Genomic DNA, 22164 nt, shown 5'->3' with positions numbered 1-22164 from the left:
GCTGGGATCTTCTTTGTCTCTAAAAAAGAAGGAGACCTACGCCCCTGTATAGACTAAAGGGGTTTGAATAGGATTACGATAAAAAACGCCTATCCTATTGCCCTTATATCAGAGCTATTCGACAGGTTGAAAGGAGCTCGAGTCTTCACTAAGCTCGATCTCAGAAGTGCGTACAACCTAGTCAGGATTAAGGACGGTCACGAGTGGATGACCGCATTTAATACTAGAATGGGACATTACGAATACCTGGTTATGCCGTTTGGATTATGCAACGCACCAACAGTATTCCAGGATTTTATTAATGATGTCCTAAGAGAGTACCTCCACATGTTCGTTTTAGTGTACCTAGACGACATTCCCATCTATTCCCCAGACCTAGAGACACATCACGAACATGTGAGAATAGTACTCAAAACCCTGTTAAGCTGTAAGCTGGAGAAACATAGAAACATAGAAACATAGAATGTGACGGCAGATAAGAACCATTCGGCCCATCTAGTCTGCCCAGTTTTCTAAATACTTTCATTAGTCCCTGGCCTTATCTTATAGTTAGGCTAGCCTTATGCCTATCCCACGCATGCTTAAACTCCTTTACTGTGTTAACCTCTACCACTTCAGATGGAAGGCTATTCCATACATCCACTACCCTCTCAGTAAAGTATTCTTCCTGGTATTATTTTTAAACCTTTGCCCCTCTAATTTAAGACTATGTCCTCTTGTTGTGGTAGTTTTTCTTCTTTTAAATATAGTCTCCTCCTTTACTGTGTTGATTCCCTTTATGTATTTAAATGTTTCTATCATATCCCCCCTGTCTCGTTTTTCCTCCAAGCTATACATGTTAAGATCCTTTAACCTTTCCTGGTAAGTTTTATCCTGCAATCCATGAACCAGTTTAGTAGCCCTTCTTTGAACTCTCTCTAAGGTATCAATATCCTTCTGAAGATATGGTCTCCAGTACTGCGTACAGTACTCCAAGTGAGGTCTCACCAGTGTTCTGTACAATGGCATGAGCACTTCCTTCTTTTTACTGCTAATACCTCTCCCTATACAACCAAGCATTCTGCTAGCATTTCCTGCTGCTCTATTACATTGTCTGCCTACCTTTAAGTCATCAGAAATAATCACCCCTAAATCCCTTTCCTCAGATGTTGAGGTTAGGAGTCTATCAAATATTCTGTACTCTGCCCTTGGGTTTTTACGTCCAAGATGCATTATCTTGCACTTATCCACATTAAATGTCAGTTGCCACAACTCTGACCATTTTTCTAGTTTACCTAAATCATTTGCCATTTGTATCCCTCCTGGAACATCAACCCTGTTACATATCTTAGTATCATCCACAAAAAGACACACCTTACCATCAAGACCTTCTGCAATATCACTAATAAAAATATTAAAGAGAATGGGTCCAAGTACAGATCCCTGAGGTACCCCACTGGTGACAAGCCCAAGCTTTGAATATACTCCATTGACTACAACCCTCTGTTGCCTGTCACTCAGCCACTGCCTTACCCATTCAACAATATTGGAATCCAAACTCAAAGATTGTAGTTTATTGATAAGCCTTCTATGTGCAACAGTGTCAAAAGCCTTACTGAAATCTAGGTAAGCAATGTCTACTGCACCACCCTGATCTATAATTTTAGTTACCCAATCAAAAAAATCAATAAGATTAGTTTGGCATGATCTCCCTTAAGTAAACCCATGTTGTCTCTGATCTTGAAATCCATGTGTTTTTAGATGTTCAACAATCCTATCCTTTAACATGGTTTCCATCACTTTCCCCCTACTGAAGTAAGGCTTACTGGCCTATAGTTGCCCGACTCCTTTCTTGTGAATGGGCACAACATTTGCTAACTTCCAATCTTCTGGGACTACTCCTGTTAACAATGATTGGTTAAATAAATCTGTTAATGGTTTTGCTAGTACACCACTAAGCTCTTTTAATAGCTTTGGGTGTATTCCATCAGGTCCCATTGACTTATTTGTCTTTACTTTTGACAGTTGAAATAGAACCTCTTCCTCTGTAAACTCACGTGTAATAAATGACTCGTTTATCCTTTTTCTTAACTGAGGTCCCTTTCCTTCATTTTCATCTGTAAATACCGAACAAAAATATTCATTGAGGCAGTCAGCTAGACCTTTATCCTCTTCTACATATCTTCCTTCTTTTGTTTTTAATCTAACTAATCCTTGTTTTACTTTTCTTTTCTCATTTATGTATCTAAAAAAAGTTTTGTCCCCCTTTTTTACTGACTGTGCTATTTTCTCTTCTGTGTGTGATTTGGAAGCTCTTATAACTTGCTTAGCCTCTTTCTGCCTAATCTTATAGGTCATTCTGTCTTCCTCACTCTGGTTTTTTTTTTATAATTACTAAATGCTAACTTTTTGTTTTTTACTATTTTGGCCACATCTGCGGAGTACCACAGTGGTTTCTTGAATTTTTTACTGACAAGCCTAATGCAGTTTTCTGCCAGTTTGACCAAACGGAGATACAATTTCTTGGATATGTTATATATCCGTCCGGTTTCCAGATGGATCCCCGCAAGCTGGAGGCAGTCTTACAGTGGCCGTTGCCCAAGGGCCTTAAAGCTACTCAACGCTTTATAGGTTTTGCGAAAGGGTTTTCTTCTGTAATTTCTTCTATAACCAATCTAACCAAAAAAGCAAGAGAGGCATTTGAACAGTTAAAATCTTTATTTTCCTCAGCACCTGTCCTGACCCATCCAGATCCAACCAAGCCATTTATTCTAGAAGTGGATGTGTCAGAAACAGGAGTTGGAGCCATTCTGTCTCAGAGAGAAAGTCCTGATGCGCCTTTACATCCCTGTGGATTTTTCTCTCGCAAATTCACACCTGCAGAGAAGAACTATGACATAGGGAATAGGGAACTTTTGGCCATTGTACTTGCCATTAAGGAATGGAGGCATCTCTTAGAAGGTTCCAAAGAGCCACTTTTGATCTTTACCAATCATAAGAATTTGGCTTATATTGGGGACGCTAAGAGATTGTCCTCTCGTCAGGCTAGATGGTCATTGTTCCTCTCCCGATTCAACTTCATAGTTACTTATAGGCCTGGGACCAAGAACACAAAGGAAGATGCGCTTTCTAGACAGTTTGAGACAGATGAAGTTCCTGAACAGGAGGTATTTCCTATCATACCTCCAGAATGCCTCATTGCCACCACTGTTTCCGAAGTGTTTTCTCCACTCTTCTGTGCCATAATAGCAGATCAAACTCGGGCACCCATGGGAAAACCTCCAGATAAACTGTATGTGTCACCTCCATTAAGAAAAAAGGTACTTGATTTAATCCATGATAATCTCACAGCAGGTCATCCTGGAGTCCATAAAACCCTCTCTGCTATCTCCAGGAGGTTTTGGTGGTCTACTCTTAGGAACGATATCAAAGATTATGTGGGGGCATGTCAAATATGTGCAGTTTCTAAAGTTCCTCCTAGATCACCTCCAGGACTCTTACAACCACTGCCCATACCTAATGATCCATGGACCCATTTAGCCATGGATTTTATTGTGGATCTACCCAGTTCAAACGGGTTTAATACAATCCTTATGGTCATCGATAGATTCTCAAAGATGGCACATTTTATTCCTCTTAAAAAATTACCATCTGCTCATGATCTCGTTCAGATATTCTTGAGAGAGATCTTTCGGTTGCACGGAGTGCCCAAAAACATAGTGTCTGACAGAGGTACCCAATTTATTTTTAGGTTTTGGCGATCCTTTTGTAAACAATTGGGTATCGAACTCTCCTTTTCGTCAGCATATCATCCTCAAACAAATGGAGCAGCAGAGAGGGCCAATCAGTCCTTAGAATCCTATCTACGTTGTTTTATCAATGCCAATCAGTTTAACTGGTATGAGTTCTTACCCATGACTGAGTTCGCCAGGAACAACGCGACTCATGAATCTTCTAATCATAGTCCATTTTTTGTAAATCAGGGTTATCACCCTATAATTTTCCCTTCTGAATTCTCAGACACGGACATTCCTGCTTTAAACACCCGTTTAGAATCTATTCATGAGACTTGGGATTCCGTTCATTCAGCTCTGGAAAAGGCTTCGATACGTGCGAAAGTCAAAGTTGACAAGAAACGGGGTGCCAATCCTGTCTATTATCCGGGTGACAAGGTGTGGATATCCACACGCCATATCAAACTTAAGGTTCCTTCCATGAAATTTGCCCCTCGGTACATAGGTCCTTTTCGAGTCATCAGACGTATCAATCCAGTGACCTATTCCTTGGCACTTCCTGCCCATATGAGGATTGCCAATTCGTTTCATGTATCTTTACAAGCCTCTTACTTGCAATCGATACACTAGAATGTCCACTCCTCCTCCGCCCTTGGTAGTGGGTGACCAGGAGGAGTACGAAGTTCGTTCTATAATGGACTCCAAAATATCCAGAGGTATCTTGTTGACTGGAAGGGGTATGGCCCCAAGGAACGTTGTTGGGTTCCTGCTGACCGGGTTCATGCGCCCCGTCTTGTCCGGTCGTTTCACAACCGATTTCCCCTCAAGCCGGGTCCTTCCCGCCCGGTGGGTGGTCTTCGAGTGGGGGGTACTGTTGCGGTTGCCGGCCCGCCGCGTGGCATGACTGTGTCCGACCAGCACGGCTGTGCCCGACCAGCACAGTCTAGCCGACGGCACGAGCTTACCTGCTCGCTGGCATCCGCTTCCCCGCATCCTCGCGCCTAAACATAGCTCCGCCCCCGAAGTTTATACTGACGTGCGCGTGACGTCACGACATCAACGCGCAGACACGTTTTGGGGTCATAGGTCGCCCTCTGACCAATCAGACCTTTAGAGGGATATTTAAATCCCTAGCTCACTCCAGTACCTTGCCCTGTCGTGGTTTCCTGTTCCTGGTTTCCTGAGAGTGCTTTATCTTTGTGAATCTGATTTCCTGGTATCCTGATCTTGGCTTTTCCCTGGTTATTCTGAATTCTGGTTTCCCTGACTTGACTTGTGTAAACGGTATCGTGTATTTTCTGGTTTCCTTGATCTTGGCTTTCCCTTTGACCATTCTCTGTCTCTAGCGTATTAGTCCGGCCATTCTAAGGTCCGGTTTACGCTCTGTCCTTTTATTTTCCTTTTCTTGCCTATGTATATGTTTACATAGTTTCTGCGTGCTGAAACACACTTGTAGTTGTGACAGGGGAATACCGATCAGAGGTGCGGTATTCCCCGAGCTAACTCGTTCAAGGGTGAATTTTTACTTGTCAGGGTTAAATCTTCACTTGCCTATGAAACCTTCAGCAGTGTGATTAGCATCTCACATTTGTTGGTTAGCTTTGTTTGGAACTGTTTAGATGTACATAATTCTAATTGTAAAAGTTGATGTTTTTGGCATTTTTAGTCTAGAAATAAGAGGAGCTTTACTGTGTCTAAATAGAGACGAAGACTGGAGCCATTAACTCCAGAGGCACACACATCCAGTTCTGATGTTGGTTTTGTCCAAGATTTCAGTTTCTGAAACTTCATTTGTATCTAAAACACTAAACAAGTATCCAGCATACACACTTACGTGACAAAAAATGGCTGCAACTGAGCCAGAGGACAGGCTCATGATCTTCTAAGTAGAAGATGTCAAAGTTGCAAATTCAATTTTGTAAGTGGACCCACAGTAAAACTCAGCTCCAGGTCCAAGAAGCTGTTACGGTTCAAAGTGTTGAAAAGTTAAACTCGACTAGATTTGACTTTGACAATAAGTGGGATGCTGGTGGGGGATACCTTGTGACCTCTCAACACCCATTATCTCATTTGAAGCCAACACCCAATTCAAGGGATGGGTCCTTTATTAGCAACTGCTACTTGTTTTAATAAGATGCAGAATATTATAACGGTCTAGGGACTCAAGCTTGATAAAGACCCGGTAGGGTCGAAACATTCCTGCTTTTGCTCCAATAAAGCTGCTATTTCCATTATCCCAGAGTGCCTGACCGTTATTTATTCTGCATATCTTGGAAGGGAGGCCTGGCCAGCCCTGGCTTAAGAGCACCGGGATATTTGGTGATTGCAGTATCCAGTATGTCTTTTAATAACTGAGCAGCCACGGGCTGTCATCTGTTTGGTAGATATGCCCACACCCGCAGGCATGCAATAGGTGTGGGCATAAAGGAGGTTTTACATCTCTCTTCTACTAAGATGGTGTCATTTTGACCATACAGGCTCATTTTTATATTCTTTACCTATTTAATGTGGCAGCTAGCTAATCACCAGATGATACATTTTGGCCTGACTGAGCCGTCACATTGTTTAAGCATTGCCGGACTTCCCCCCAAAAAAGTTCCACGTTGGAACTTTGCTCAGAACAATCACGTTGTGCGCAAATCTAGTTGTTGCCACTACCTTAGTGACACAATAAATCTGTGCAAAGTTATGTGCCAAAGCCTTCATTTCTATTTAGACAGTCCAGAATTGCACAGGACCGCACTGACGTGGCTAGTTTGCACTACGTGAATTTGTTATATTGTTACTTGCACCATAAACATTTCTCTTCTAAATATTACACCAACAGGCCATTTTCTCAGTCTCTCCAGTTCTCTTTTTTGTAGTGTTAAATTATTTCTGCAAGTCTTTTCCATTTTTAAGAAATCATTTGGCCAGCAAGTAAAGCTGTGTTTTACAGATTGTGATGGAACAAAACCATTATTTAACTTCAGTCAGTTCCCACTCAGGTCTCAAGCAGGCTTTATTTGCTTGGGTCAATGCAGAGGATACATATCTCTTGTGTATGAGTCTAATCTCACCCACAGTACCAGTACAGAACCAAAAACAGCAAGACACCTCTGCACAAGAGATACAACAACACCTGATGTTCATTTTGGCTTTCTTTGGGCTTAGTCAGTGAGGTGTAGCTACTACCCCTCTAGACAGAGCAAGGGACCACACGCAGGGCCGGATTAACATAGGGGCTGATGGAGCTGCAGCTCCAGGCCCAGGCCCATGGAATAGGCCCATTTTAAAAAAAAAAAAAAAATTTTTTTTTTTTTTTTTTTTTACACACTACTCTTCTTAGGTTTGCCATCTGACTGGTATTTTACTGGCACAGCCGGTATTTGAGTGTGCCTGGCCGTGCCGGTATTGCAGTAATACCGGCAATACAAATGCAGGTATTTTTCTCAGAATAAATGGACATTACTCTGCAATACCAGCACCGGCCAGTAGGGGTCACTGTGTGTGGAGAGAGGCAGGGATAGGAAGTTACAGCATATCCCTGCCTCTCTCTACTACTCACTGATCCATGGGTAAGTGAGGGATGGGGGGAAAGGCAGCAGGGACACATGGGGACACTGAGACACTAGGGGACACTAAGGGACATATGGGGACACTGAGACACATGGGGACACTGAGACACTAGGGGACACTAAGGGACATATGGGGACACTGAGACACTAGGGGACACAGACACTAGGGGACACAGACACTAGGGGACACAGACACTAGGGGACACAGACACTAGGGGACACAGACACTAGGGGACACAGACACTAGGGGACACAGACACTAGGGGACACAGACACTAGGGGACACAGACACTAGGACACAGAAACTGGGTGACCTGGGAACACTGAGACACTTGGGGACGCTGAGACACATGGGGACGCTGTGAGACACTGAGACACTATGTCCCCATTTCTCCCAGTGTTCCCATGTCCCCCAGCCAGTGTCCCTAGTGTCTCAGTGTCCCCAAGTCTCCCAGTGTCTGTGTCCCCATGTCTCCCAGTGTCCCTATATGTCCCAGTGTCCCCAAGTCTATGTCCACAACTGTCCCCATGTCTTCCAGTGTCCCCAAGTGTCTGTCTCCCAGCCAGTGTCCCCTAGTCTCCCAGTGTATGTGTTCCCATGTCTATGTGTCCCTAGTGTCTTAGTGTCCCCAAATGTTTCAGTGTCCCCATGTCTCTCAGTGTCTGTCCCTAGTGTCTCAGTGTCCCCATTTCTCCCAGTTTCCCTAAATGTCTCAGTGTTCCCATGTCTCACAGTGTCCCCATGTCTGTGTGTTCCCGGGTCTCTCAGTGTCCCCATGTCTCTCAGTGTCCCCGGGTCTCACTGTGTCCCCAGTATCCTAGTGACATGGGGACACACAGACATTGGGACACTGGGCGACATGGGGACACTGAGACACTGGGAGACTAGGGGACTGGGCGACATGGGGGCACTGACACTGTGATACATAGGGACACTGAGACACTGGGTGACTTGCGAGACTGAGACACTGGGAGACATTGGGAGCAATCCATCTACACAGCAGAATCAAACTGTGAGTAGTTTGTTGGTGATTTTACAGAATTTTCTCTGATGTCACTCCTTGTGATTATACAAATGATTAAGGCTGGTATTTTTATTCCCAAGAAAGGTGGCAACCCTAACTACTCTTCACATACTCTTGCTTAAAGGAGCACTATAGGGTCAGGAACACAATCATGTATTTCTGACCCTATTATGTTAAAACCACCACCCTGGCCCCTTCTTGCCTCCCTAAGTATAGTAAAATATAACTTGTATTCAAGTCTGCAGCTGCTGGCTCTGTCTCTGAACTGACTGTCTGCTGACATCATCAGAAGTGGTGGTCTGAGCAAATTACAATACTTGCCCATAGGATTGGCTGAGACTGTCAACCAGGCAGATCAGGGGCAGAGCCATCACAAGTCCAACATGGCCCTGGCCAATCAGCATCTCCTCATTAAGATAAATTGAATCAATGCATCTCTATGAGGAAAGTTCAGTGTCTGCATGCAGAGGGTGGAGACACTGAATGGCAGTGCTGCACAATAGGCAGTACTGCCCCAGGAAGCACCTCTAGCAGCCATCTAAGGAGCGGCCAGTGGAGTTATTTTCTCTGAAAAGACAGTGTTTACTGCAAAAGGCCTGAATGGAATGATTCTACTTACCAGAACAAATACAATAAGCTGTAGTTGTTCTGGTGACTATAGTGTCCCTTTAAGTTTGGAAGCTTGAGAGGGATGTATGGGAACAAAACTTGTGTGGACTGGCTGACAATAAAATTAGTTTAGATAATGCAGACATTGGTCTCTCTAACACTGTGGCATGTCCCCTTTCTTCTAAACTCACTACATACACCTTTTCTCTGGTTCAGACTATATACCAGAAATTTCTGCCTGCTAGTAAGAAAGTAAGGAGACAAGTGGACCAGCGAGTGCTAGGGGACAGTCCTTAGAAAGCATGGAGTGAGCGCATTATTAGACGCATTTATGTCAAGTTCAGGGTGCTGCCTGCATAGTATGCCCTTAGTTGGACAGCCTGCATGATTGGCGTGCAGCCTGACATGCATTCATGCCAGGCTGTCCTTCAAATTCTTTGGACAGACAGAAGTTCTCCCCTTTTGGCAGGTCTGGTTACGTGATTCGCACCAGTGTCCCACCCTTTTACCCTGCCCATTGACTTCCTGCTTCACTGGACACTGCTGTTAGGGGTTATGGATTTACTTGAAAAATGAAAGCATAAATTAGAGAGATTAGCATAGAGTATGTGTTTTCTTATAGCTGCATCCTATGAGTTTCCCTCCAGGACCATCTCCATCAGATACATGACGCTTGGGAGGTATGACTGTTTTAGTGTTTTTGGTCGATAAGATTCCGTAATTAGGCCCATCATAATTGTCAGCACCAGGCCCACTGTGCTCTTAATCCGGCCCTGACCACACGTCTAGATTACCGTTTAAACCAAATGCATCCTCCATTTCTGGTTTGCAATCACTTCCCATTAATCGCTAAATGTATAGTAGTGTGTTATATAACCAGTTTGACTGTATCATTCTGCTAGTTACCCACCTGTGCAAATACCCGTCCGATACAGGATCGCGGACCCAGAGAAAATGGGAAATATGTGAAGTACGGTCTGAGTGGGGAAAAATTTTAATGTTATTTTAAATATCACATAGAGACAGAGTAAAATTCATCACTTTCATGCAAATAATAAAAACTTACTTTGGGGCATCAGGGCCGAATCTACCTGGATTGAATGTTAGAGGGTCGTCATAATATTCCTCCATCCTTCCCATTATATAGGAATTGAACTGCAAGAAAACAAATTGAATGTTTGTTCTGTGACATTACTATATAATCTACTTAATGTTTCATGGGTGATTATTTCAATGAGATCAGGTGTTGTGTATGGGGTCAAGTTATTGGTCACTGCAAAGAATGCGATAAAAAAGACAAAGAGTGATGTTACATTTGTTTTGTTTTACATTATTACGGTAGGGGGGTGCTTTTGTCAAGGACCAATAGAGCTATGTAAGCCCAAAGCAGCAAACCTATAAGAGGGGTGGAGTAACCCTTTAAAATTCAGTTTGCATTAACAAGAGTTCACAACCCTCTATGTAGTTTAACTTGTAAAGAAACAAACGTTGGTGATCTCACAACCAGTAATTTATATAGCACAGTGGGAGATAGAATCGAGATAGAATTTAGAACGTACAATTACAGTTGCCTTGGATGGAATTCTCACTCCTTCTATCACAAGGTCCTCCTGCAGCCCTCGAGAAGTTCCTGGTGCTGTAGGGTATAACCGCAATGTCTCCTTAAGGATCTGAAAAAAAAAAAAAGGGGACTCATTCCATTACCGAAAAAGGGCATTGCACCTCTAGAATGGAAAAAAGCTTCAGGTTTAACTTCCCCCCTTACAGTTCTCCTGCCAGTCCAGACAGAGTCACAGAAAGCACTCTGAGTGACAGACTTTGCACTTTCAGTTCGGTGAAAACATCCAATCCTAAAATACAACCAGTAGCTGACTTTGGACGTATACCCCTATTTGTATTTGCTGCTAACCAATTGGCTTTCAATGAAAGGTGATGGCAGATAGTGGCTCATTTGGTATACATATTACCTACCTACAAGTATAAGCGTGCACAAAGAGTTAGTCAGTTGTGCCAAGGCTTACTGTAAAGCAGGGTTCAACTGACCTTGCTCTCTCAATTAGATACCTATAGGCACTATGTACAAAATTAAAATATTAAATTGACAATCCTGAACCCTATAGCCCTTCAGATTGCTGTAGTGCTTAATGTGTGATGAGTGTGTCCTGTTTTATTCATTTTACAAAAAGTACAGATTTAAAAAAAATTATAGACTAGCGTGATGTTAACGTAACGTTACGCTACACTGACATCGCAGGTGTGGTTAACTATGGCCAGGAGAAGGTAAGCAGGTACCACATGGAACGCTATCTCAACTGAATGCTGCTCGCTGGTCTCCAAGAGACGTTTGCGGCGAGAGGGAAGCTGAACCTACTCACCCATTTATACTTATACTTTCTGCACGTTGCTTTGGATCCAGTAAATCTATACTGGCACCTGAGAACCAACAGAGCGCTACACTGCGAGTGAAGCCGAGATTATTCTATCACTCGAGGCGTTACACTTGCTATTTCGTGCAGTGAATCCAGCAAACTAAAAGGTTTTCCTGAGTGCCAACTGAGCGAGTTACCGCGAGGAAGCTGAGATAATCCAACCACTCGATGGTTATGCTTGCTGCTGAGAACTCGGTAAGACCTAAACTGTTACTTGAGATTGGGCGATATACCGCGAGTGAAGCAGAGTTTATTTACTCCTCTGATGCTTGCACTTGCTGATTGCGGCTGTGGATCCAGCAGACCCAAGTTTTCAGGCATTACGGCTTTTCTCTTTTGTGGGACCGTAACATTCTTGTCTCTCGTCTAGGCTGTTACACTCTGATCATCTTGCAAGTGACTCATGGCGCAGATAATTTTGTTTATTGTTTGCTATTTGAAATCAATCGGCCGTCTTTTTTCTGCCAGAACGGAACAGGTTTCCCAGAGTCATCAGTACTTTATACAGATAAGACACACAATCAAGCTGTAAATCGCTACTGTATCGTGAGTTGAACTAGAAACAAATTCGTGCAAGATAACAAGCACTTTGCCTCACAGGTAACATAAATGTAAGACTGTAGATACGCTACTAATCCCTAAACAGACTTTGAGCTGAATTAGGAAATATTTTGAGTCAGATAAAGATTACTTTGTTTCATAGATTATATGTATCTCTCTTAGTTGAAGCGTTACTAAAGATATATTGTTACATATCTTGGATATGCCATGTCTTTAGCTTAATGGACAGCAAAGCTGGATTTTATCGGTCCTAACTGTATTTCTTTGATCAAATTTGTCATCTAAAAATATGGAAGACTGTGAGAAAAAAAATCTTAAAGCTGCTAGAAGCTTGAAGTAATCTCATAGTGGGGAAAAAGGTAAAAAGGAGGAAAAAAGAATAAAAAAAGGGAAGGAAAAGAGAAAAAGCAAGATTGTTATTGTATCCTTTATTTTTAGTCTGTTTGACTGCCCCTTTGCTTCGTCTCCTACTAACTATACAAAACTAGTAAAGATAGGTGTAATAGCAAAACATAAAAATTGGGCAGCTACATACACCAGCCAGCATCTAAAAATGAGTGTAAGCTCATAAGTCAAAGCAGTATGTGCTAAGTATGATAAAATAAATCTATAAAGATAGAGATAAATTTATTTATATAAAAACATACATATAGATAGATTAAATCATAAATCAATAAAAAATATATATATATATATATATATATAACCACAATGATCTGATCCTAGTAAGTGGTGAGCTAATCGAACTAACACAAGCACAACCGTACAGACATAAATGCACATAGGCAAATAAAGCCACTATTTATACAGTGAATAACAATGTATCTAGTGGCTCCAAAGCCTAAAATCAGGGCCGCCATCAGGGGGTGACAACCGTGATGGTTGTCACGGGCCCAGCGGCCCTGGGGGGCCCGGCCGTGCGGGCCCCATGTGGAGCGGCGAAACTGCCGCAAGTGCATCTGCACCAGGGCCCATCAGGTGGCCCAAGCAATTAGGGCCACCCGATGGGCCCTATATCTTCAGGGGCCCAGTCAGTGCTGCGGCCGGGTAATTGCGCGACCGGCCCCTTGCGGCTACACCGCAAGTGCTGCTGGGACGAAGTGACAGCCGGTCACTTCCTCCCAGCTTACTCCGCGCGGGGGGGAGAGGGAGAGCAGAGGAACACCAGAGGCATCCACTCCCATCATCCTCAGCCACCCTCCTGCAACTTAAAGGTAAGAGGAGGGTTGCTGATAAATGAAGAGTGTGTGTGTGTGTATGTATGTCAGTATGCGTCTGTTTGTGTGTGTGTGTGTATTTCGGTATGTATATGTCTGTCTGTGTGTATGTCATTATGTATATATCTGTGTGTGTCAGTATGTATATATGTCTGTGTGTATGTGTCTATCTGTATGTGTGTGTATGTCAGTATGTATATATGTATATATGTCTGTATGTATGTCTGTTTGTCTGTATGTATGTCAGTGTGTGTATGTATGTCAGTGTGTGTATGTATATATGTATATATATGTATGTGTGTGTGTATATGTATGCGTGTGTGTATATATATGCATGTGTGTGTATATATATATGTGTGTATATATATGTATGTGTGTATATATATGTATGTATATATATATGTATGTGTGTGTGTGTATATATATAATATATAATATATATATGTGTGTGTGTATATATAATATATAATATATATATGTGTGTGTGTGTGTATATATATATATATATATATATATATATATGTATATGAAAAAAATACCGGCACTCCTGGGGTTTTCAAATACAATCTTCTTTATTCAGAGAAACCACATCAACGTTTCAGCTCCTGTCAGGAGCTTTCATCAGGACACTCCTGATGAAAACTCATGAGTTTTAGTAGTTAGCATTCTAGGACTAGGATATTTAAGAGGTGAGCCATTTTGGCTTGATTGCACTATATAGACTATTCTATCCTATACCTATACTATAACACTATTTACTTTACTAATTCTACCACATATGGATCTCCTCTATATTCCAGTGTATACTCTATAAGTCTGGATATATATATATATATACACACACACAAAAAGTACCTTGCCTCAGTGTGGGCCCCCACCGAGGTATGTATAAAAAATAGAGGGTGAAGTCCCGGAGAGGATATATTCAGAAGGATGAACGGTGGACGGTATCGAATAAAAAAACGTCAGTCCCAAACAAGATCATTAGGTGGGTAGCTCAATGTTGCACCGCGGTCGGGATCTTCAAAAAAGACCGCAGTGTAATGGAGGCAGACTCCCAACAGGAACAGGTGATGAGTCTTTGCACCCAAACTCCTGTGGACAGGAGCCGTGAAAACCGGGTGTACCAACCACTACAACAGGAATATAAACTTCAGCTGAATATATGCTCACAGGAGAACTGAAGCGGCCGCTCTCGTAAACTCACAAAACACTCCAAGCAACAGCAGATCAGAGGGTCAGCTGTAACGATGTGTCTAAGCGTTTCATCCCTCCCACGGGACTTTCTCAAGACAAAATAACCAAAGATCTGGGTTTAAATAGCCCATGAAAAAATGGAGTAGAGGGCATATAAGAACCCTGGACTGGATTCGTAGTAGAACACATAGTAAACCATGGACATAATATAATAAGTATCACAAACGTAAATATGTCAAATTAGAAAAGATATATAATAAAATACACACTTTCAAAAATCAATAAATAATTCTTAGGCAACAGATGATGGCTGGACCTGATAAAAAAAAAAGACAAAGATTTGTCAAAAAAAAAAAAAAGAAGGGATAATCAGAGAAAAGTGATAGACAAAATTCTTGCTCGTAAAGAATAAAGGGGACAAGCACCATTTCTTAGAATGGGAAGTATGTGCCCTCGTTAGGTTCCAAATTAATACTTAAAATAAACCAGATTAAACTCCTTATGGCTCATTAGATTGAGAACAGACTTACACCGTAACCCCACTCTTCAGTAAAGAATATGTATATCTCCATGTATCAGGCGTACCAGAATATGCAATTCCATAAAAAAAGTGAATGAAGAATAATAAAGGAGACCAGCTGTCATGCCCCAGCTACCAGTAATTCCTTGTCTCTTCCGGGTTGACAGAGTTTAGCCACACACCCTCTCTGACGCGGTCTCGCCGCGCTACATAATGCGACCGCGCCAGATACAAGACGCTGGATTATTGAACAGCGTTACCGCGAAATCAAACCGGCTGAAAGTTTCTCTGCAAACCTACCTGTGTACCGGACTGGAACTCGAACTAACCTCCTTCTCCTCTCCTCGACCACGGCTAGTATCTGAACTTCTCTCATCCTGTCTCGGAAAGAACCTCCCTGGAGGAGAACTCCGGAACCTGAATTTCACCATCTGGAAGCTAAGTCAATTGTTTCATCTGTGATAAGAACTTTCCTTCTCTCAAGCCTGTTGAGCATTCCTTCCAAAGTCTGCTCTCAAGTTTTTCCAAGCATTTCTGCTACAGCCTGCTCTCAAGCCCGTTAAGCATTCAGACACCAGCTGCTCCCTGACCTGCTATATCTAACCCCAAAACGAATCTCTGCTGTTACAACTTCATTTATAGCTTTCTTCATTATCCTAAAACTTGCAAACACCAAATGTGCTAGATTGCATGTATATAGGAAGCTGCTTACTCCAATTAAACCAACAGCGAAGTATTTAAAGATACAGTACCTGTACTTTCCTATATTGAATAGACAATTCCTATTTTATTCTCTAATTTTCTATTCATCAATTTAAGTCCTAAGAAATCTGCAGTTGCGCTCCATATCATTCTATGTAAACGTGACACCAGCTCCATTAAAAAAATGAATATATATATATATATATATGCATATATACTGGCACAACTTAAACAAATATATATTTTTTTATTTTATCATACTATTCCTTAAAGGTCGGGGTAAGCTCCTCACTAATAGGAGACGATTGATTCGGGTTATGATGTATAATGCAAAGGCACCAAAAGTTATCTGGTATTAACAAAGCATATACCAGAAGATCTCTATAACAACAAAATAATGAGCAGATAGTAACTAATTGGCATACAGGATCACATATTAAGTAATTAATCATTGATAAGATTATATATATCTGTGCAAAAAGGGGAATTTAAACAAGACAGGATGATCAGCAGACAGTGGATGGTATACATAAAACATCAAATATTGAATCCTGGCTTATTGACAACCGAGGCTCTATAAACATAGTATAATAAATACAATTGCAGGAACTAAGCTATAACAGAGGAAGCTATAACATGACTATTAAAATAGTTCTAGCTCCTCATTTAGGTCATTATGTGCCATAGAATTAAGCTTAAAAATCCACATAGACTCAGCCTTAATCAATTCCCTTTTTCTTTTTGCACCATCCTGATGTGGAGGAATATGAGCTATCCCCATTACTTTAATGCCAGAAGGATTCTTCGCATGAAAGATTTTGAAATGTCGGGCCACCGAGGACCTTGCATCATTATGAATTATTGCTAGTCTATGTTCACGAAACCTACATTCCAGTGGCCTGGTCGTTTGACCCACATATTGCCGCCCGCACGGGCAGGTTAGGAGATACACCACAAATGGGGTGCTACAGGTGATTTCAGATCGAACAGAAAAAGTTTCTAAACTATTATAGGGACTAAAAATAGAGATTTGATGGCAAATATGGCCACAAGTGAGGCATTTGGTGCTACCACAGCGCCTATTCGCTGAACCTTCCTTCCATTTGTTTCCCATTGGCTTGATGTAACTTAGAGGGGGCTAAGAAGATATTCTTCAAGTTGGGTGCCTTTCTAAAGGTGACCCTAAGAACTTCTGAAATACAAAGGGACAACCAAGGGTCCTTGATCAGAATAGGCCAATACTTATAAAGGATCTCAATAATATCATCAAAATCCTTGTTGAATGTCGTGGAAAATATGGGTGTTTAACCCATGCCTACCTCTTTGGTGCTGATGTTAAATTTAGCTTTTTTCACATTGGGGGCGTGGGTTTCACTCAATAATTCAAGGATCATATAGTGCTCATTAGTATGAGACTCCTGTTCTACACGTGGAATAAGGGTAAGTTTGGTTGATGTAGAGGAACCTGTGGTGTGGAACTTGGACAAAGGTAGGACATTCGGATCTAACCCTTTCAGCAGAGTTTATTTACTCCTCTGATGTTTGCACTTGCGGATTTCGGCTGTGGATCCAGCAGACCCAAGTTTTCAGGCATTACAGCTTTTCTCTTTCGTGGGAGAGTAACATTATTGTCTCCCTAGGCTGTAACAGTCTGATCATCTTGCAAGTGACTCACAGTGCAGATACGGTGTATGGAAGTCTTTTAGTTTAGTGTTTGCTATTTGAAGTCAATCGGCCGTCTTTATTTTGCCATAACGGAACAGGTTTCCCAGAGTCATCAGTACTTTATACAGATAAGACACACAATCAAGCTGTAAATCTCTACTGTATCGTGAGTTGAACTAGAAGCAAATTCGTGCAAGATAAGAAGCGCTTTGCCTCACAGGTAGATACGCTACTAATCCCTTGACATGCGCATTGTCGTCTCTTTGGCCTATTCCTGTTATAACCACTTCTAACCTTCAATAAACACAGACACAAGAATTATTTGGCAAAAATATTCCACGGCTTTATTAAATTGTATAAATATATATATATGAAATAAGATATAAATTTAAGAGGTCATTGTCACCAACGCTTGAAAAGACATCCCCCCAATTAACATAACTAAATACCCAGACAATGACCTCAAAACATATTTACATAATACATCCTTATAACAGTGTAACATAACATAAATAACATAAACATTAACACAGCCACCCAGGGCAACCATTTCCAATTGTAGGGGCATACCGAGACACCCCTACACCCCCAGGTTCGTAGCTACCGCCGAGCTCGAACCTACCACCAAATCAAAAGGTAAGTATTCCTCCTGACCTATCCCACTTACCAAAAACCAACCTACCCCCAATTAAACTAAACCATCCCCCGCCACAGCACAGAGCTTGACCACCTCAAGCCTCCTGCGCACCCCCACCCCGAATAAACAAAGCCTGCCTCAAACCATCCTGGAAGCCCAAATTAAGAAAATCCAAACCCACCTCAGACAAATGAACCCCATCACGCCTGAAGTATCCTGGTAACATATCCTCCAGCTCCCTGTGTCTCACTACTACCCCCCAGATCTCTTAATAAAAATTGCCAACAACTTATTGAACTTACGTCTATATCTTGCCATAGCTGCGAAATCGCATGACGCCAATGGAAACGCGGTACCGTTTCCGACCAAACAATAACCACCCCGGGGAGCAGAGACCTCAACTTATCCACGTCCCTTTTAATCCCACTAACTAATTCCCTTTGCGGAACCAACCCAAAATCATTCCCCCCTGTGTGGAACAATATGAAATCGGGGACTTCCCCTTGCCCTATCCTCCTAAATAACTCCAGACACGTATCTCTCCAACCATAACCCCGAAAAGCAAACCACAACAAACGTAACACATCCAACGGAAAGCCGAGCTGCGTGCCTTGTCTCCGAACTGCAGCCCTCCGTTCAGCCCAGTAGACATATGAGTGGCCTACTATCCATGCGACTCCACCTGAAATGAAAAGAAATAACTTATAACCACGGGGCCAACTTAAGTTGTACCGCCATAACATCAACTTGGTTTATATTAAAAGATCAGGTCGTACATATGAACGGAACCTGAGCGATTCCCATCTCCCAATTTTCTTAACCAACTCGTCCCCTAAGCCTAATCTCGCCGCCTCTGTGGCGGCCCCGATCCTGAACGAGTGGGTGCCAAATTGCGTGGGATCCATGCCCAAGCGTTCCAAACCCAATTTAAAGACCCTGATGAATTGGAATTTCGACAACGCCGAACCATCCGCATGGCGAAAAAATTAACCCTGCCCCTTTGGGCGGCTTTCCACATATCGCTGAGCACAGCCCACCGGGCAAGCCTCTACCTAAGGTATTGCAGACAGCTTAATCGTCCGTCCTCTCCCAAAGACATCAGTCTTCGAGCGCCGTAGCCGAATAGCCACTTCTGCTACCCCCAAGTCCACGTCCTCGAACTGGAGACCCCCTTGCCTAAGCTTACTGCCACTTACAATCTCACTCACCCGAAAAGCCCCGAAAAAAGGCCATACAAAAGCCACCTTAAATAGCAAGACCGCGAACAGCGAGAAACATAAACTTGGCAGGACCCCCAATAGCTGTTGAAGCACCGTAAAAGACACCGGCCTCCTACTGTCGGGAATCGACTTCCCCTTGCGATAACCCTTAACTGCCTGCCGCACAATAAACGACTTTGTCAAATCCTCCCACCCATGGAGCTTGAAGAGAAACGCCAATGCTGCCAAGTTCCGGCCAACCACCGCCGGGGAAGTCCCCCCTGCGAACAGCCGGCAGAGCAACCATAGTAGAGTCTCCAGACGTACCTTTGCCGATACCATGTCCCCCGTACAGCCTACTGCTTCGTCCCACCTTTCCCACACTTTACTATACGCCGCCAACGTGCCCGGAGCCAACGAATCTCTGATCAATCTTACAAGCAAGAGGTCCCGAGCCGCCACATATGATCCGGACATGGCAGACCCTCCCTTTGCGCGTTCGGAGCCTCCACCCGAAATTTTTCCCACTGAAAGCGAGAAAGAGCATCAGCAATTACGTTTAAGAAACCAGGGACATGACGTGCACGAAAAACAATATTCAACTGCATGCAATACAAAACGAACCGACGAAGCAAGCGCACCACTGGGACCGATGACGCTGACAGATTGTTCACAGCCTCCACAACGGCCATATTGTCTGTAAAGAAAACCACTCTCCTATTGCGTAAGACCTGGCCCCACAAGGAGAGTGCTACCACCAATGGGAACAACTCGAGAAAGGCCAAGTTCCGAATCAGCGGGCTGACTGCCCAACGTTCGGGCCATTTCTCCGCACACCACTGACCCGCAGGGTAGACCCCGAAACCTACACTCCCTGACGCGTCAGTAAAGAATTCCAACTCGGGTGATTCGATACACTTTTCCCTGAAAAAGACCTTACCATTGAAATCCTTCAGGAAGGTCTCCCATACACCCAAGTCCTCCTTGATCGGAGCGGTGACTCTAATAAAATGATGGGGTGACCGCACTCCCGCCGTGGCTTTGGCTAGGAACCGGTTAAATACCCTTCCTACCGGAATAATGCGACATGCGAAATTCAACCGCCCCAACAACGACTGTATAGCCCGCAGTGTCGCCTTCCTTGCCCCACGCAACTCCGAAATGGCGTCGCGTAGGGACTCCAACTTATCCAATGGTAACCTGCATTCCCCGGCGACCGTGTCAATTTCAAGTCCTAGAAAACTAAGGCAAGTAACAGGCCCCACAGTCTTGTCGCGAGCCAGAGGTATCCCAAAAACCTGGCTAACCCATTCAAGACACCGTAACCTGAAACGGCAAGCGTCAGAGCCGGCCGGCCCGACACACAAGAAATCGTCCAAGTAATGGACCACAAACTTGGTGCCCGCCTCCTTTCTCACTACCCATTCCAAGAACGTACTAAATTTCTCAAAGTACGCACATGAAATGGAGCATCCCATGGGCAAACACAGATCCACAAAGTAGTTATCATCAATAAAACAACCTAGCAAGTGGTGACACATTGGGTGGATGGGCAAAAGGCGGAAAGCTGCTTCTATATCCGCCTTAGCCAACAACGCTCCGCGTCCTGCCTCCCTTACCAGCTCGACCGCCTGGTCGAATGATGCGTAGGAAACAGGACAGAGAGCCCCGTCAATGTCATCATTGACTGATGACCCTTTCGGGTATGACAAGTGGTGGATGAGGCGAAATTTTCCAGCCTCCTTCTTTGACACTACGCCTAGAGGGGAAACCCTGAGATCAGGCAGCGGAGGCTCCCTATACGGTCCCGCCATCCGGCCCAGGCGAACCTCATGAAGCAATTTCTCACACACTACATCATGATGTTCGCCCACTGAGCGCAGATTACGGAAACGAGGCGCCACCACCCGTTCCCGGAAAGGAATGATAAAACCCCTTGTAAATCCCTCAAGCAATAAACGAGCATCCTCCCGCTTACCGTAGCTGTTTAGCCACGGGATCATCGCGTCTACCTTCACCGGTGACCGACCCAGCGGCAGCGGATGGTGCTGAAGCACCTGCGGCCGAGCTCGTTGTTGCGGGCTTACCCCACTTGAAACACCGGTTGTAACCATGCCCCCCACCGCATCCGGAGCATTCATGCTTAAAGCGGTATGTGGAACCCCACTTACATTGGCCTTCATTATAGAGCCAGCAAAATCCCTTCTTTTGCGCAGCCGACGCGGTGGAAGAGGCACCGACGCCAGCCCCCTCCTTGAAAGGGAGCCGCCTTCTGAGACATCATCAGCTTCATCCACAATGGCAGGTCCATCTGATCCCACCTCATTCCTGGATTAGCCGATAACCTCTGGCGGAACTGCTCGTCGTACCGCCACCAGGCTAGTCCCCCATAAGTGCGGTAAGACTCCCAAACCCCGTCTAAGTAACAAAATAATTGTGAACATTTTTCAGGGGCCTTTTCCCCCAGCACACTCGCCAGTATGCAAAAGGCTCGCAGCCAATTCCCAAAAGTTTTCGGGATTTTCCTATACCGACGCCGCTTTTCTTCTTCCTCTTTCTTAGCGTCCTTTTTGTCCTCTTCCTTCAAATCTTTCAAATCTAGATACTTATCTAACGGGAGAAGGGAGAAGATCTCCACAAATTCACCTTTCCACAACCTTTCCTTAACCTCCACCTTAAGGTGACACCCTAGCGGACCCGCAAAAGACACATGCACTTTCTGCCGTGCTGCATCCGGAATCTCCCCCACTAGCATGTCCCTCTCAGCCACCACTTCTGTGGCTACTGACCCCGCTGACGCTGCTGCCAACTCACCTGCCCCGCTCCCCACCCGCTCGGAGACCGGATTCACCCCCGACCCCAAACCCACGACCCTGGCAACCAAGCCCTGCTAAAGGAAGCCCCCCTATCCAGGCCTGAACTCCAAGATGTAAGGAGAGATTTTAAACCCTCTAATAAATCTCCAGAGTGTGGTGTACTGTGCAACTCACCGACCAAACCCCGTGGTGTTGCTGATCCTGGGGCTGCATCCCGAACTCCGCCATGCGATGGTCCTGGCGATGCTGCTGTAAAATCCCTGCCGTCCCGAGGCCTCCTGCGGCCCGCTGACCCGACTTCCAATGGCCTGTGAACG

The 22164-nt window shown here is 43.9% G+C and overlaps 1 protein-coding gene across 1 annotated transcript in view; it reads right to left on the bottom strand.

The window, feature by feature from the left end:
- LOC134583000 (cholesterol 24-hydroxylase-like) overlaps positions 1–22164 on the bottom strand; it is a 79996-nt gene that overhangs the window by 9370 nt on the left and 48462 nt on the right. The window contains exons 12-14 of the mRNA XM_063439737.1: positions 10464–10574; positions 9971–10059; positions 9815–9881 (exon numbers count right to left, since the gene is read on the bottom strand). Of these exons, the coding sequence (XP_063295807.1) occupies positions 9815–9881; positions 9971–10059; positions 10464–10574 (267 nt within the window). The remainder of the gene's footprint in view (positions 1–9814; positions 9882–9970; positions 10060–10463; positions 10575–22164) is intronic.

Source organism: Pelobates fuscus, chromosome 13, assembly GCF_036172605.1.
Source record: "Pelobates fuscus isolate aPelFus1 chromosome 13, aPelFus1.pri, whole genome shotgun sequence".
In the NCBI taxonomy this organism is placed as follows: Eukaryota; Metazoa; Chordata; class Amphibia; order Anura; family Pelobatidae; genus Pelobates; species Pelobates fuscus.
This window is presented reverse-complemented; position numbering and strand designations above follow the sequence as displayed.